At 43.7% G+C, this 14,695-nt stretch overlaps 1 protein-coding gene across 1 annotated transcript in view; it reads left to right on the top strand.

The window, feature by feature from the left end:
- Window positions 1-14,446, top strand: part of LOC311099199 (tenascin-R-like) — a gene marked incomplete at both ends in the record, with an annotated part of 60,412 nt that extends 45,966 nt beyond the window's left edge. The window contains 8 exons of the mRNA XM_084139879.1: window positions 1,982-2,125; window positions 5,179-5,309; window positions 7,725-7,857; window positions 8,169-8,320; window positions 8,476-8,572; window positions 11,160-11,321; window positions 11,869-12,032; window positions 14,324-14,446. Coding sequence (XP_083996005.1) covers window positions 1,982-2,125; window positions 5,179-5,309; window positions 7,725-7,857; window positions 8,169-8,320; window positions 8,476-8,572; window positions 11,160-11,321; window positions 11,869-12,032; window positions 14,324-14,446 — 1,106 coding nt within the window. The remainder of the gene's footprint in view (window positions 1-1,981; window positions 2,126-5,178; window positions 5,310-7,724; window positions 7,858-8,168; window positions 8,321-8,475; window positions 8,573-11,159; window positions 11,322-11,868; window positions 12,033-14,323) is intronic.
- Between the last annotated feature and the right edge of the window lie 249 nt (window positions 14,447-14,695).

The following is a 14,695-nucleotide window of genomic DNA, read 5'->3' as shown; positions in this document are numbered from 1 at the left end:
TTGCCCACTGACAAAGAAATGATCAGTCTATAATTTTAATGGTAGGTTTATTTGAACAGTGAGAGACAGAATAACAACAAAAAAATCCAGAAAAACGCATGTCAAAAATGTTATCAATTGATTTGCATTTTAATGAGGGAAATAAGAATTTGACGCCCTCTCAATCAGAAAGATTTCTGGCTCCCAGGTGTCTGTTATACAGGTAACGAGCTGAGATTAGGAGCACACTCTTAAAGGGAGTGCTCATAATCTCAGCTTGTTACCTGTATAAAAGACACCTGTCCACAGAAGCAATCAATCAATCAGATTCCAAACTCTCCACCATGGCCAAAACCAAAGAGTTCTCCAAGGATGTCAGTGACAAGATTGTAGACCTGCACAAGGCTGGAATGGGCTACAAGACCATCGCCAAGCAGCTTGGTGAGAAGGTGACAACAGTTGGTGCGATTATTCGCAAATGGAAGAAACACAAAATAACTGTCAATCTCCCTCGGCCTGGGGCTCCATGATCTCACCTCGTGGAGTTGCAATGATCATGAGAACGGTGAGGAATCAGCCCAGAACTACACGGGAGGATCTTGTCAATGATCTCAAGGCAGCTGGGACCATAGTCACCAAGAAAACAATTGGTAACACACTACGCCGTGAAGGACTGAAATCCTGTAGCGCCCTGCTCAAGAAAGCACATATACAAGCCCGTCTGAAGTTTGCCGATGAACATCTGAATGATTCAGAGGAGAACTGAGTGAAAGTGTTGTGGTCAGATGAGACCAAAATGGAGCTCTTTGGCATCAACTCACCGTGTTTGGAGGAGGAGGAATGCTACCTATGACCCCAAGAACACCATCCCCACCGTCAAACATGGAGGTGGAAACATTATGCTTTGGGGGTGTGTTTCTGCTAAGGGGACAGGACAACTTCACCGCATCAAAGGGACGATGGACGGGGCCATGTACCGTCAAATCTTGGGTGAGAACCTCCTTGAAAATGGGTCGTGGATGGGTATTCCAGCATGACAATGACCCAAAACACACGGCCAAGGCAACAAAGGAGTGGCTCAAGAAGAAGCACATTAAGGTCCTAGAGTGGCCTAGCCAGTCTCCAGACCTTAATCCCATAGAAAATCTGTGGAGGGAGCTGAAGGTTCGAGTTGCCAAACGTCAGGCTCGAAACCTTAATGACATGGAGAAGATCTGCAAAGAGGAGTGGGACAAAATCCCTCCTGAGATGTGTGCAAACCTGGTGGCCAACTACATGAAACGTCTGACCTCTGTGATTGCCAACAAGGGTTTTGCCACCAAGTACTAAGTCATGTTTTGCAGAGGGGTCAAATACTTATTTTCCTCATTTAAATGCAAATCAATTTATAACATTTTTGACATGTGTTTTTCTGGATTTTTTTGTTGTTATTCTGTCTCTCACTGTTCAAATAAACCTACCATTAAAATTATAGACTGATCATGTCTTTGTCAGTGGGCAAACGTACAAAATCAGCAGGGGATCAAATACTTTTTTCCCTCACTGTATTGTGACCTTTCTCTTGCATTTCAAAGATGATGGAACAAGAAAAAGTAGAAAATGCATGTTTTTTTGTTTGTATTATCTTTTACCAGATCTAATGTGTTATATTCGCCTACATTAACTTCACATTTCCACAAACTTTACAGTGTTCCCTTTCAAATGGTATCAAGAATATGCATATCCTTGCTTCAGGTCCTGAGCTACAGGCAGTTAGATTAGGATATGTAATTTTAGGCGAAAATTGAAAAAAAAACGGTCTGATCCTGAAGATGCAACATGCAATTAAACCTGACCAATATAACAGCCATAGGAACCCCAATCTACCAACCCAATTGTGCATATATTAGGCAACTGCTATACATTCAAACTGTTTAATGTAATCATAAAAGTCAGGTTTGTTTACAATCTCATGTATTCTCCTATTGTAATGTAAGTCTTTCTGTTCCTCCTTCTCTTTTAGTGACAGCTGATACCTTCCTGGTGGAGGGTGTGAAACAGGAGCACCAGCTCACTAAGCTCTTGCCTAGCACCACCTACTCTGTAGCCCTCTACGCCACCAAGGGACCCCTGACCAGTGGAACGGTCATCGCCAACTTTGCAACACGTATGTAACGTACTTTACTTGTTTAGCTACGTACCACCTACCCATTCAGAACCAGCCCACAAAGACTACTAAGAGCAAACAAGCTACTTAAAACTCATTACTACTATTCAATTAACGGGTGCCCTCTCACACCTCTTAGTTAAAGTTTGTCTAATTAGAAACAGGAATCATTGCCCATCTCATTGAGGCACTTGCAGTGTGATCACTGACTGACAATATCTCTAATGCTGGTACATTAGGACAGCCTCAGTCTCATAAAAAAAGAATATATCTCCGCAAGAGTTGCCAAGACTGAGGCTGTCCTAATATGGACACCTTCACAAGCCAATGAGATCATACCTACTCTACGGCAGGGAAGGGAGAAGAGGAGGGGAGGAAGATGGTGTAGTTTAGCCAGAGTTGGGGCTCTGGGCCCGGTTGCATAAAATACCTTAAGTTTTTCCCTTAAGGGTTTACCTTAAGGAATAATTTCACATTACCTAAGGGAATTGTTGCATAGAGCCCCTCAAACATTTCCTTACGTAAAGGCATCATTTAGGCGTTTTACTGTAGTTTGAAGGCATGTATGGCAGAAAGAGTCTCTGGTTACCCCGGAGAAGACCTGATTCACTGAATGAATGTCTCATCAAAGAGATCACATTAATTTCGTGATCGCAAAATAGAACTTCTACACTCAAGACAGGAGAAACAAATTGATTCAGAACATAATATAACACGTTTTTTTGTTACTTTTTTCTCAACTTGTTTCTATTACTTTCTAGCACGTCAAGCTAGCAGAGTAGGTAGCTAGCTAGACAGCTAGCTATGTAGCCATGGATTATGTACCTTTCATTGTTTAGCTACCTAGCTTGCTGATGGATGTTTTCTTTTTGAAACCAGGGTAGAGGAAAGCAACATTCAACTCCACAAATGCTTTTTACATTGATATACATACTCAATGAAGCACTTAAGGGACCTCATGGGCACCCTTAACTTTTTCACTTAATTTAAGGGGGAAATTCGCCTTAAAATGTTTTGTACAACTGACTAAAAAAGATAAGGGGAAAATGTACTTAAGATGTTTTGTGCAACCGGGCCCTGAACTCTATTTTCAGTGTTTCATTAACAAAAAAAATCTCTGTCAGCAGCAGTGCATTAATATCCCCCAGGGAGCAGAGTGGCCCAGGCGGCACTACAGTGGAACCATATTAACATTTTCACAACAAGTGGGCTGCTGCTCTGCCTCTGTACTGTACACAAACTAACGTCCAGAATAAAATAACAACCAGTACTTTTTTGTGGCTTTTTTGTCTTGCGGTAAAAGTCTCCCTATAGGGAGGGGCAATTCCCCTATATTTATTTAATCAACCAGTTCCCTTTGCAAAACTTAATTTATAGACACTGTTTTTCACCAAATTATTTTGTCTAAAAGTGTCACAGGCCATCAGCTTTGCTACTCCAGGGCCAGCCTTGTTCTCTAATGTTGACACGTAATCACTGGATGGGGTAGCGAAGTTCACCATGCTTCAGAGGGTTTTTTCTGTTCTTAATTTGGGTCTTATTTAATTTTCAATGTGGTTATGCTCTGCTTACGCTTTGTTTTCGCTGGTTGTTATGCTCTGATAAAAATGTGACAGTGTTGATGGCCTCTTATGAGCATAAAGTTATTTGCTGACTCACTTTCTAAAAGACTTGACCAGTAAGAGAGATGTTATTTAGGGAAGTTTTAGAAATGATAATGTTTCTTCAAAATAAGTACTTTGGTTTAGTATCCACCTGAACCAGTGCATGGGGATTCAATTATTAATTGTTTGTTGATTGAAATACATGTATTGTATATCTCAGTACAATGCATACAGGAGGGAGATTTACTGATCTTCTTATCATATAGTAATAATGCATTACTGCATTTGCCATCTGTTTGCCTATTGAGACACCTCTATATTAGATGTCGAAAAACTCCATCTTTCAGAATAGTGCTGACACAGGGTATAATTAAAGAGAATGAGAGAGAGAGAGAGAGAGAGAGAGAGAGAGAGAGAGAGAGAGAGAGAGAGAGAGAGAGAGAGAGAGAGAGAGAGAGAGAGAGAGAGAGAGAGAGAGAGAGAGAGAGAGAGAGAGAGAGAGAGAGAGAGAGAGAGAGAGAGAGAGAGAGAGAGAGAGAGTGAGAGAGAGGAAACCAGAGAGAAGTGTAGGCATTGTGATGACTTGAAAAGATTCAATCACAATTAAAGGGGATGAAAGGAAAATGAAAGGATTAACGCCCTCTCAGGCGTAGCAGTCATGTTGAGGAGAGAGGAGGAGAATGGCAGTCTGTCAGATAAGACCTGGAAGAGGCAGATAGGTCAGTGTGGACACCAACATTGTAATTTTCTCTAGTGGGCACTACTGCCGTGTGGAGATGTCATTGCATCTCATGTAGAAAATCCTTCAGGCCTGAGGCTATCAGTGGTGAAACACACTGTTAATTACTGAACTGTCATAGAGCTCCCCTGAAAACACCTGAGGACAACAGAAGGAGAGCGAGATAGGAAAAGGAGTGAGGTAGGGAACAGAGTGGGTGGCAGGTAGCCTATTGGTTAAGAGCGTTTGTCCAGTAACCGAAAGGTTGCTGGTTTGAATCTCGAGCCGACTAGGTGAAATATCTGTCAATGTGCCCTTGAGCACTTCACCTTAATTGCTCCTGTAAGTCGCTCTGGATAAGAGCGTCTGATAAATGACATAAATTAGTCTATCAGATACGTATCTAGATGTGCGAGGAGGGTAGATGCTTTGGCAAAAACGTTTGTCTGAGTAGGCAGATTTATTTTTAGCATGAATCATTGGCAGATAAAAAAATATTGCAGTAAAGGATGCTGGGTAAAGGACATTAGAATGCATGTGCAGAAGGGTGATTCTAACTAAGGTCCGCTAGAGGGGGGTTCATCAAATTAGGAGATAGATCATAATTGGGCAACTTTCCCTATTTAAGTACAGTATTTGGATACTAGAAATTGACCTCCAGACATACAGTAGCCTCTAATGGTTTGACTCACAGTGATGTAGTTATCTGCTATCTGATTGCTCCCCTGTAGCCATGGACGCTCCTCTGAACCTGACGGCCAGCGAGGTGAACCACCGCAGCGCCCTCATCTCCTGGCAGCCACCCATCGCGGACATCGACAACTACATGCTCACATACAAATCAGCCGATGGCAGCAGAAAGGTAGGCAGAATACAGTAGGGCTTATCTAACTTTATCAACAAGAGTTCCCATTCACAGACACATACTGAACTGTACATGCCAAAGAGGTTCAAATGGGAAATGTATATGAGCCACAAGTGTTATGTGTAGTGTTTTCAAGCTGCCAAAATACTAGCCTGGTCCCAGAGCTGTCTGTGCTCTTGTCTTCTCCATTGCTGTCATTGTCAAGCCAAACATTGGCATGAGAATGAGTGACAAGGAATTGGAATCATATCACAAACAGACTGGCACTCAGGCTACCAAAACGCTGCCTTTCCTTACGAAAAAAGATTGCAGTCAGAGTGCAGTATAACTGTAGTTCAACTGCAGTACGCTGCAGTTATTATTACTGCGTCCAAAATACCACAGTCAACTGCAGTTACTGCACTTTTACTGCAGTTTGAAAACTGCAATCTTTTTTTGTAAGGGTTATCTTTGTCTATGAGTTTCCAATCAAGCTCACACACTGTAGGCCTCTATGCTGTATCATTAAGCCAAAGGTCCTCACAGGAAATATGATTCGTAACATATGAGCCATAATATGAGAATTACCGGTAGTGTTTTGAAGTTACCAAAACAGTGTACATATCTCCCAGACAAATGACCGTTTAATACAGACACATTGCACAGCTCTACTCCACAGTGAATTCCCAGGCAATAGAGCCATTTAGATATTTTAATTTGCCTCCTGGAACATTTTTCATTTTAATTACATTCTTTGATGTAGCTGAGTAATATTAATAAAGTAGATTAGCAAGGTTATTCCGATACAATATGCCTATTAATGACTCACCAGGAACAATTTCCCCTGATATTCTACAGCAGATATCTCTCTCAACTAATTACATCATACAGGCAGAGCCCAAGAATGCATCCCAAATTGCACCCTATTCCCTATATAGTGCACTACATATGACCAGAGTCCTATGTGCCCTGGTCAAATAGTGCACTATAAAGGGAATAGGGTGCCATTTGGGACAAAGTCACAGACAGAGCCCAAGACTGTACTGTCCTCACTGTCTTTATCTTATCTAGCTTTAAATCTTTTTTTATATATATCTTTCAACACACATGCATACACATGCACGAACACATCATACACACACACACACACACTCACACACACACAGTCACAGTCAACACACATGCATGTGTTTTACTATATTAACCTTGTGTGTTTTTGGTGCTTGTGTTTGTCCAGTGGGTGTCAGTCATGCACAGATTATTTGGTTTTAGTCACAGGATATGTTGTTTTACTCTGCTTAGGTTCATTTCAGTCCCCATAAATTCTTCCCAACCTTTTCTCTCTGCTAATATAATGTTCATATTCACCACAGTAATCTGTGTTAGTTTGAATATGTTGACCTTCTAGATTAGAGCAATACAATTATATTTTGTAAATTAGGCAACCTGCAATCTATTGTAAATTATGTTTTGTACATGATCAACAATACCATACATGCAAATATTTTATATCGGTAACTGTTGTTGTAACAATAAAATAATACTCTTGACAAAGAAACTACAGCGAAACAGTACCAGGTCCATTGTGAGAGAAACATTATTTAAAAAGTTGCTTTAACTGCATAATTCACACAACATGTTGTCTTAAAATGTGTGACTTTTTCCAAAATGGCTGAACATTTCATCCAGTTCTTCATAGATATTTAATGTGGCTCAAACCTCATCAGATTCAGCAGTTCACGCTGCTGTCACAGCCAGCTCCTAGAGAGCTCATCATCGAAATCTATTTTTTATTTAATCTGCCAGAAAAAGAGATCTCTGAGAAAAATGGGATGCCATCCACTCTGCGACAGAAGATACGCTTGATAAAAGTGGATTTGTCAAAAACAATTAAAGGGAATTGAGCCGTCTTGAGTTTTAGACCGAAATAGCCATTCTTCCTCTTCCTGGCAGCTCCTTATAGCACCAGTGTCTGATAAGGTCATTTCCCTCCCCTTTAGCTGCGGTTTTAGTTCTCCTTCTGATCATTTAGAAAAACACAAGGAAGAGTTGTACAAGGGCCAAATACACTAGATAATGAATTCAGCATTTAAATGGGCCTGACAATGTTTTATTTCTGTAAATGTGCCTGGGTGCTTTTGTTGTTTGTTGGTAGGAGTCAGATAGTATCACCGCTATGGGTTACTGTCTGCTATACACTTGTTTGGATTGGATCTAGCTGTTTGCTGTACCGTATCCACTCACAGGCCCATAAATGATGTTAAAAGCCCTAGGTCTATGCTGTGCTTACACTCCTATTCATAACAACAGGAATTATCAGATCAGGGTCTGCATTCACAAAGCGCCTTAGAATAGGAGTGCTGATCTAGGATCAGTTACCGTTCCCTTATCTGTGTGTTCTCCCCTCTGTGGTGTGTGTGTGTGGTGCTACAGGAGCTGATCCTGGATGCAGAAGACACGTGGATCCGTCTGGAGGGCCTGGCAGAGACCACAGAATACACTGTGAGGTTGCAGGCTGCCAGGGGATTAGAGACCAGCGATATCGTCTCTACGGCCTTCACAACAGGTAAACACATATGCACGCACACTAACACACACACAGATACTCACACACACACATACACACACGTACCATTTATCCCCACTCCACTCTCTATCCAGATTCCAGGCCCATATTCAATAAGCATCACAGACTATGATAGGTGATCTAGGATCAGATCCCCTCTGTCCATATAATCATATTAATTATGATCTAAAATCAAAACTAACCCTATATCAGCAGTCCTACTATGACATGCTTTATGAATATGGGCCCAGTCCTCATCATTCTCCATTGTGTTGAGCTGATGTCATGTGCTCTGTTCTTCTCCGCTCCAGGAAACCGTCTGTTTGCCACCCCTCAGAACTGTGCCCAGCATCTGCTGAATGGGGAGTCCCTGAGCGGCGTCTACACAATCTACATCAACAGAGATGCCAATCAGGGAGTGCAGGTCTACTGTGATATGACCACAGACGAAGGAGGCTGGATCGTAAGTGTCTCACAGCAGGAGATATACCTTGCAGAAAAACCCCAACAACACCCAACATTATAGTGCATAGGGTGCTATTTGGGACATATACTTTGTGTAATTAAAGTGTTGTCACCTGATCTCCACTCTGCATCTGTATCTGGTCTGTGTTCCAGGTGTTCCAACGTCGTCAGAATGGCCTTACCGACTTCTCCAGGAAGTGGAGTGACTACAGGGTCGGCTTTGGGAACCTAGAGGATGAATTCTGGCTCGGTAAGGTCCTCAACAGCTCATTTCAACCCCATAACACTTTTTAGGAGGTATCTCTCGGGGCTACTTAGCTCTGTAGAGAGATACCCCCGCTCTTGGGGTAGAGTGTGTAGTTTTGTACACTACTTAAAATAGGAATAGGAGGCCCTTGTGTTTGTGTTGCAGTCTCTGCTTCTGCTTATCTCTCCCACAGCAGAATTAACAGTTGACTTAATTTACACATTTGTTTCTAGTCTGTTGTTTCTAGTCTCTCTCTCTCTCCTGTCTTTCTTTCATTACTTCACTTCACAAACACTAGCTCTGCGATTTATTAATGGATGTATTCAGCTCTCATTTCTCACTGAGATTACATGGTAATTGTTTTTCATAAATTCTCTGATTTTGATACAAAACAAAAGCGCTCTCTCCTTTGATGAACTCATTATAAAATCCATAATTATATTCATTACAAAAGCTAGAAATGAACAATGTTTCTTCATGGGCCTGTTTTCATGTTATTGTTTTTGCAAATAGATAAAAGATGAGGTCAACATGAATATTTCATAGCAGAGAGCCCAACCTTGAGAACTAGTTTTTGTACTTTTAATTAGAAAAATAGAATTACAGTACAGTACACTTTCATAACCAAAAAAAGGATTGTAAATTAATTTAACCTTTAGAACACGTGTCAAGCTCATTTCACGGAGGGCCGAGTGTCTGCAGGTTTTCACTCCTCCCTTGTACTTGATTGATTCATTAAGATCACTAATTAGTAAAGAACTCCCCTCACCTGGTTGTCTAGGTCTTAATTGAAAGGGAAAAAAACCTGCAAACACTAGGCCCTCCATGGAATGAGTTTGACACCCCTGCTTTAGAACATTGCAGAATATTGATGACCCTGCAGAACATTCATCCCCAGTCTTTGTCATGCCTCTTTCTATATCACCAATTGCCACTACGTTCCTACCCAAGCTGTACCTCAGTATATCATCTACTAATGACACACAAATCCAATGCGCTGGGAAACCAGTGTGAATCCTGACTCATTCCTGATTGGTAAAAGCTAAAAGCACTTCTCATCCAGTAGATATTCCTTATGACCTGTTTCATTTCTGCTGACTCAGTGCTGTGCTCACTCCTGCTGGGGACGGTAGGTGTCTGCATCCCAAATGACTCCCTATTCCCTATATAGTGCACTACTTTTGAGTATTGCACTATACAGTATAGGAAATAGGGTGCCATTTGGGATGCAACCCCGGTCTACACTGCCAGGCCCATCACATATCCCCTGTCTGTCATTAAATACACAGTAGGAGGTCACCTCTGGCTCTGGCAAGCACACCCAGTGCTCCTCCTTGCCCAGTCTCATACTAATAGAGACCTGGCTGTCCACACTGCAAAAACACCTCCTGCCATGACAGGGAGCACTGTAGCCATGTACTGTACCATTCCTGTGACTGACACTGATATGGTATAGACATGACAGCATGGTGGGCTTCAGATTATGTAAGCATACCGCACCTGACCTTTTTTATTCGACATCGTACCACAGAGACTATGTGTTAGACCTGGGAGACAAAATAAAATTTGGTTTAACTACCCTGATATGGACAGAATAGCTCTTTCTGCGGGGAAACACTTCACATTAAGTTTGCTTCACACAAAAGAAACAGGAATTAATGGATGCTTTTATTAGTAGCCGTTTGAAAACAGCACATTTTTATTTCAGCTGCGGTGCTATCCATTAATCTGACTCACTGACCCGACCCTGGCCAAATATATTGTCAATTTGAGGACGTAATATAAAGAAATTGACGCAGTTGTGCAATATGCGATCATTATCGCTCTTTTTAATTTGCCCCTTAATTTCTGTGGAAGTGTAGGAGTAAGCTGGGTAATAAAATGATAAGAGATGTTAACTTAGGAGATATAATGAGAACAGAATACAGCCTCCAAATGCATTTTTTATCCTGCTGGCTATTTCTAATCAAGTCGACGCAAAAGCTTTGCTATCAATAAATAGCAGATGATCCTGCATGGCACTGGCAAATTGGACTTCACTCAATGTTTAACAAATCTTATTACACCAATTGCTTTTCCCCTGTCACCAGGGCTTTCTTTGCTTTGTAATGCCGATTGTATCTTTTGCTGACATATCGGAGCCCGAGCCCAGTTTCTCCCTCGTTCAGTCCAATGCTTATCGTCAGAGGCTTGAAGTTTTTTGTAGGGTATAAATAAAACTGCTATCTGCTATTATGAGGCATCTACAACATCATATGATTTCTTGCTTGAGGTTAAACTTGAAACATCCCTGCCAAGTGGGGAAGTTTGTTATCTTGGGAAAGCAAGGTCTAATCTCCCTGGTCCTTATCATCACAGCCTGGCTGGGCTCTGGGCTGGCAGTAGCTGCAGAAGCAAGGCCAAATGGACCAAAGGCTGTTGACTGGAAGATATGGACAGATTTCACTTCACTGTCAGCTTCCTCTTGTCTCTATGTCGTTTCCTGTGTGCATCGGTTCTTGCCATGTAAAGGTGCAGGTACAAGTTAATGTCAGACTTGAGTGAGTGAGTTAATTTGAAACGGCCAATGGTTATCTTTATTCTTCTTCAGGTTTGGACAACATACAGAAGCTTGCAGCTCAAGGTCGCTACGAGCTCCGGATCGACATGAAGGATGGCCAGGAGTCTGTTTATGCCAACTATGACAAGTTCGCCATCGGAGACGCCAGGAATTTATACAAACTCAGGATAGGAGAGTATAATGGCACAGCTGGTGAGCATTTATGTACACTCTACTCTATGTGGCACTGATTTAAGATTAAGCAACTAAGCTATTAAACGTACAGTATATTACTTTTAACAGCAAAGAGATGCATAATACTGAACCGATAGCCCAGCAGTTAGAGCGTTGGGCCAGTAACCAAAGGGTTGTTCGTTCAAAACCCCAAGCCGATAAGGTGAAGAATCTGTCATTCTGCTCTTGAGCAAGGCAGTTAACAGCCCCCCCCCCCCCCCCACCCCACAACAACAGCTCCCTGGACGCCCACCTATCCAATTTAGAGGGGTTGGGTTAAAAGAGGAAGTCAAGTATCGGTTGGACCTTGTGTGCACTTGCCGATCAAAATACATTTATTTAGAAAACCATAAAAGCCATTCTCTTCCATCTCTGTTATGGTGTCTTGAAAGAAGATCATTTATTTAATCCCATCCACCCACCACTTGGCTCCAGCCCTGCAGTATTATTCAGATCAGACTGCCAGTGTGCCCATGTCTTGTGCTGGTTCTTTCTATTCGTAATTGATTTCCAATCCCTGTCACAGGGGACTCACTGAGCTATCACCAAGGCCGTCCCTTCTCCACCAAAGACAGAGACAATGACATCGCTGTGACCAACTGTGCTCTGTCCTACAAAGGAGCCTGGTGGTACAAAAACTGCCATCGGGCCAACCTGAATGGAAAATATGGCGAGTCGAGACACAGTCAGGTGAGTGTCCCTGTTCTCCATACTGTGACTGAGCTGTGACGACTGACATTAAAGACCACAGTCTGTGAGATTCCCTTTCATTTCAATTAAAAACATAAAGAAAATGAAGGCAGTTAGGCCAGCTCCTTTTGTATTATACAGTTAGGCCAGCTCCTTCGTATTATACAGTAAGGCCAGCTCCTTTGTATTATACAGTAAGGCCAGCTCCTTTGGATTATACAGTAAGGCCAGCTCCTTTGTATTATACAGTAAGGCCAGCTCCTTTGTATTATACAGTAAGGCCAGCTCCTTTGTATTATACAGTAAGGCCAGCTCCTGCCGCTTTTCCAAAAGTGCGATTTTGTTAAAAGTACAAATCTTGTAAAGAGCTTTTGGTGAGGCTACTACAAAAGGCTTAAAACATCACACAAATTCAGCAGAATGAAAATTTGCTTTAATGTCCAAAATGTTGCTGAACATTTAAATGGCTATTGTAAGGGTTGGTGTGAGGTGTGACCCAGGTGCGGTGCAGGTAGACAGTAGGCAAGGATGGTGAAACAAGGATCTTTACTGGTGGTCCAAAAGCCAGGATACAAAACAACGGACTATACACGAAAACAAATGAGGAGCACATAGGTCTCCAAAAAACTGGCTGACAGCAAACAATACGAAATACTAACTCTGACTGGAAAAACACAATGATACAGGGAGAACACTTCTCGAGTACCTGTAACTCCGTCTCGTGATCTGACACTGATACGTACTGCTTGACATTAAGGAACTAGCAGAGACAACTGAGCAAGGGAACACAGGGAAGTGAGGGCATAAATGCACAGGTGAATCAGATAGCCACAGGTGACACCAATAGACAGATAATTAGTCCCGACTGTGAGTGAGGAGATGCCTATGGTTGTCGGAGGATGACACCTAGTGGGTCGCTCCGGAACTGTGACCCACTCCTGTAACAGTGCACCCCCAGCCGTTCACCTCGGAGCCTCCGGGTGGAGGCAACGGAATGCTGTATCAGCCCTGGGTCCAGAATGTCCATCCTGGGCACCCCGGACCGCTCCACTGGCCCATAACCCTCCCAGTCCACCAGAAATAGGAGACCCCTCCCCACCCACTGGCAGTCCAGGATCTGGTCCACCGTAAAAGCCGGCTGCCCTCCGACGAGGCGCAGAGGGGGAACAGGACGAGGAGGGGGAGCCAGGGGACAGGTAGCGACGGGCTAGAGGAGGGACATATGGAATGTGGGATGCACCCGCATGTGGGGGTAAGTTGCAGGCGGTAGGTCACTGGGTTGACTCGCTGGACCACTCTGAATTGCTCCACGGGACCGCCGCCTCCTTCTCTTGATCAGGGAATAGGGGCGCTTGGGGATAGGCAGGGGTCGGAGCAGCCCTGCCGCGGGCTGACGTAAGCTCTTCGTGCGTGCGCACACCGGGCAAGCGTATCTTTCTCAGCAGATGTCCACCAGAACCTCCTATGCAGGAACTCCAACGTCCTGGCGCCCCCCGGATGGCTGGTGAGGTCGGACGCGTGCGCCCACTGAAGCAGTCGCGAGTGCGCAGACTTGGGTATGTACATCCTCCCCGATGGACCTCCGCCCGGATCGGGCTCCCGCCGTAGCGCTGCTCTGACCAGCCTATCAATTCCCCACGAAACTGGGGCAGCAATCAGGGCGTTGGGGACAATGGGGTCGTCCCTCATGGCCAGCGTCTCCAGGCCGGGACAAGGAAAGCCATCGCCCTCGTGTGGGCATACGCCCGGCAGGAGATCGATAGCTCAGTCATAAGGCCTGTGAGGAGGTAGGCCCTTGGCACGCCTCTTACTAAAGCCCTCCCCCAGATCCCAATACTCCTGGGGAAGAGGTGAGGACTGGTAGGTGGTCTGGGATGGTGGTTTGGGCTGATGAGTGGTCAGTGGGGAACCGAACAGGACGGGGGCGGAGCCTCCCTCCAGGATGAGCCGCCCCATGGACCAGTCAATCCGGGGGTTGTGAGCGACCAGCCAGGGGTGCCCGAGAATGAGGGGACATTCCGGAGAGGTGTCGGAGGATGACACCTAGTGGGTCGCTCCGGAACTGCGACCCCATCCTGTAACAGGCTATAGGAAATACCATTGTAAGGAAAAAGGAAAAAGGTTGGTCTGAGAATAAGGAGACAGCTGAGGATGTTACATTCAAATTAGAAGTGAACTGTCCATTGAGAACAATACCTAAACCTATCTCACTTGGCATATGAGCAATATGTAATCGGAAGTTACATAACTCAGCATAAGTTTCTAACCAATGTCTTCTCTTGATCTTACAGGGTATCAACTGGCATTACTGGAAGGGTCATGAGTTCTCTATCCCCTTCGTGGAGATGAAGATGAGGCCATTTAACTACCGCAGCATCAGTGGCAAGCGAAGGAGGTCCACTCCTCCAGAATAAACCCTTTATCCCTGTACACTTTTACCCCCAATCCAGCTAGCTGTTCCCACTTCTACATAAGGCTGAAAGACAATAGGACGAGCTATGTAATTTATTAAAACAATTGAATGACAATGGTTCTGTTTGCTAGCCCGGAAAACCAGACTGAATTCAGCTCTGTTTCACATTTGTTTCACTCCACTAGTGAAACGAGTGAAACATAGTGTGAGTCAATCTGGATTTTGAGGCTATCTATTTGCTAAAGTAGGA

The sequence above is a fragment of the Coregonus lavaretus genome (assembly GCF_964263955.1).
Source record: "Coregonus lavaretus genome assembly, chromosome: 23".
Lineage (NCBI taxonomy): Eukaryota > Metazoa > Chordata > Actinopteri > Salmoniformes > Salmonidae > Coregonus > Coregonus lavaretus.
This window is presented reverse-complemented; position numbering and strand designations above follow the sequence as displayed.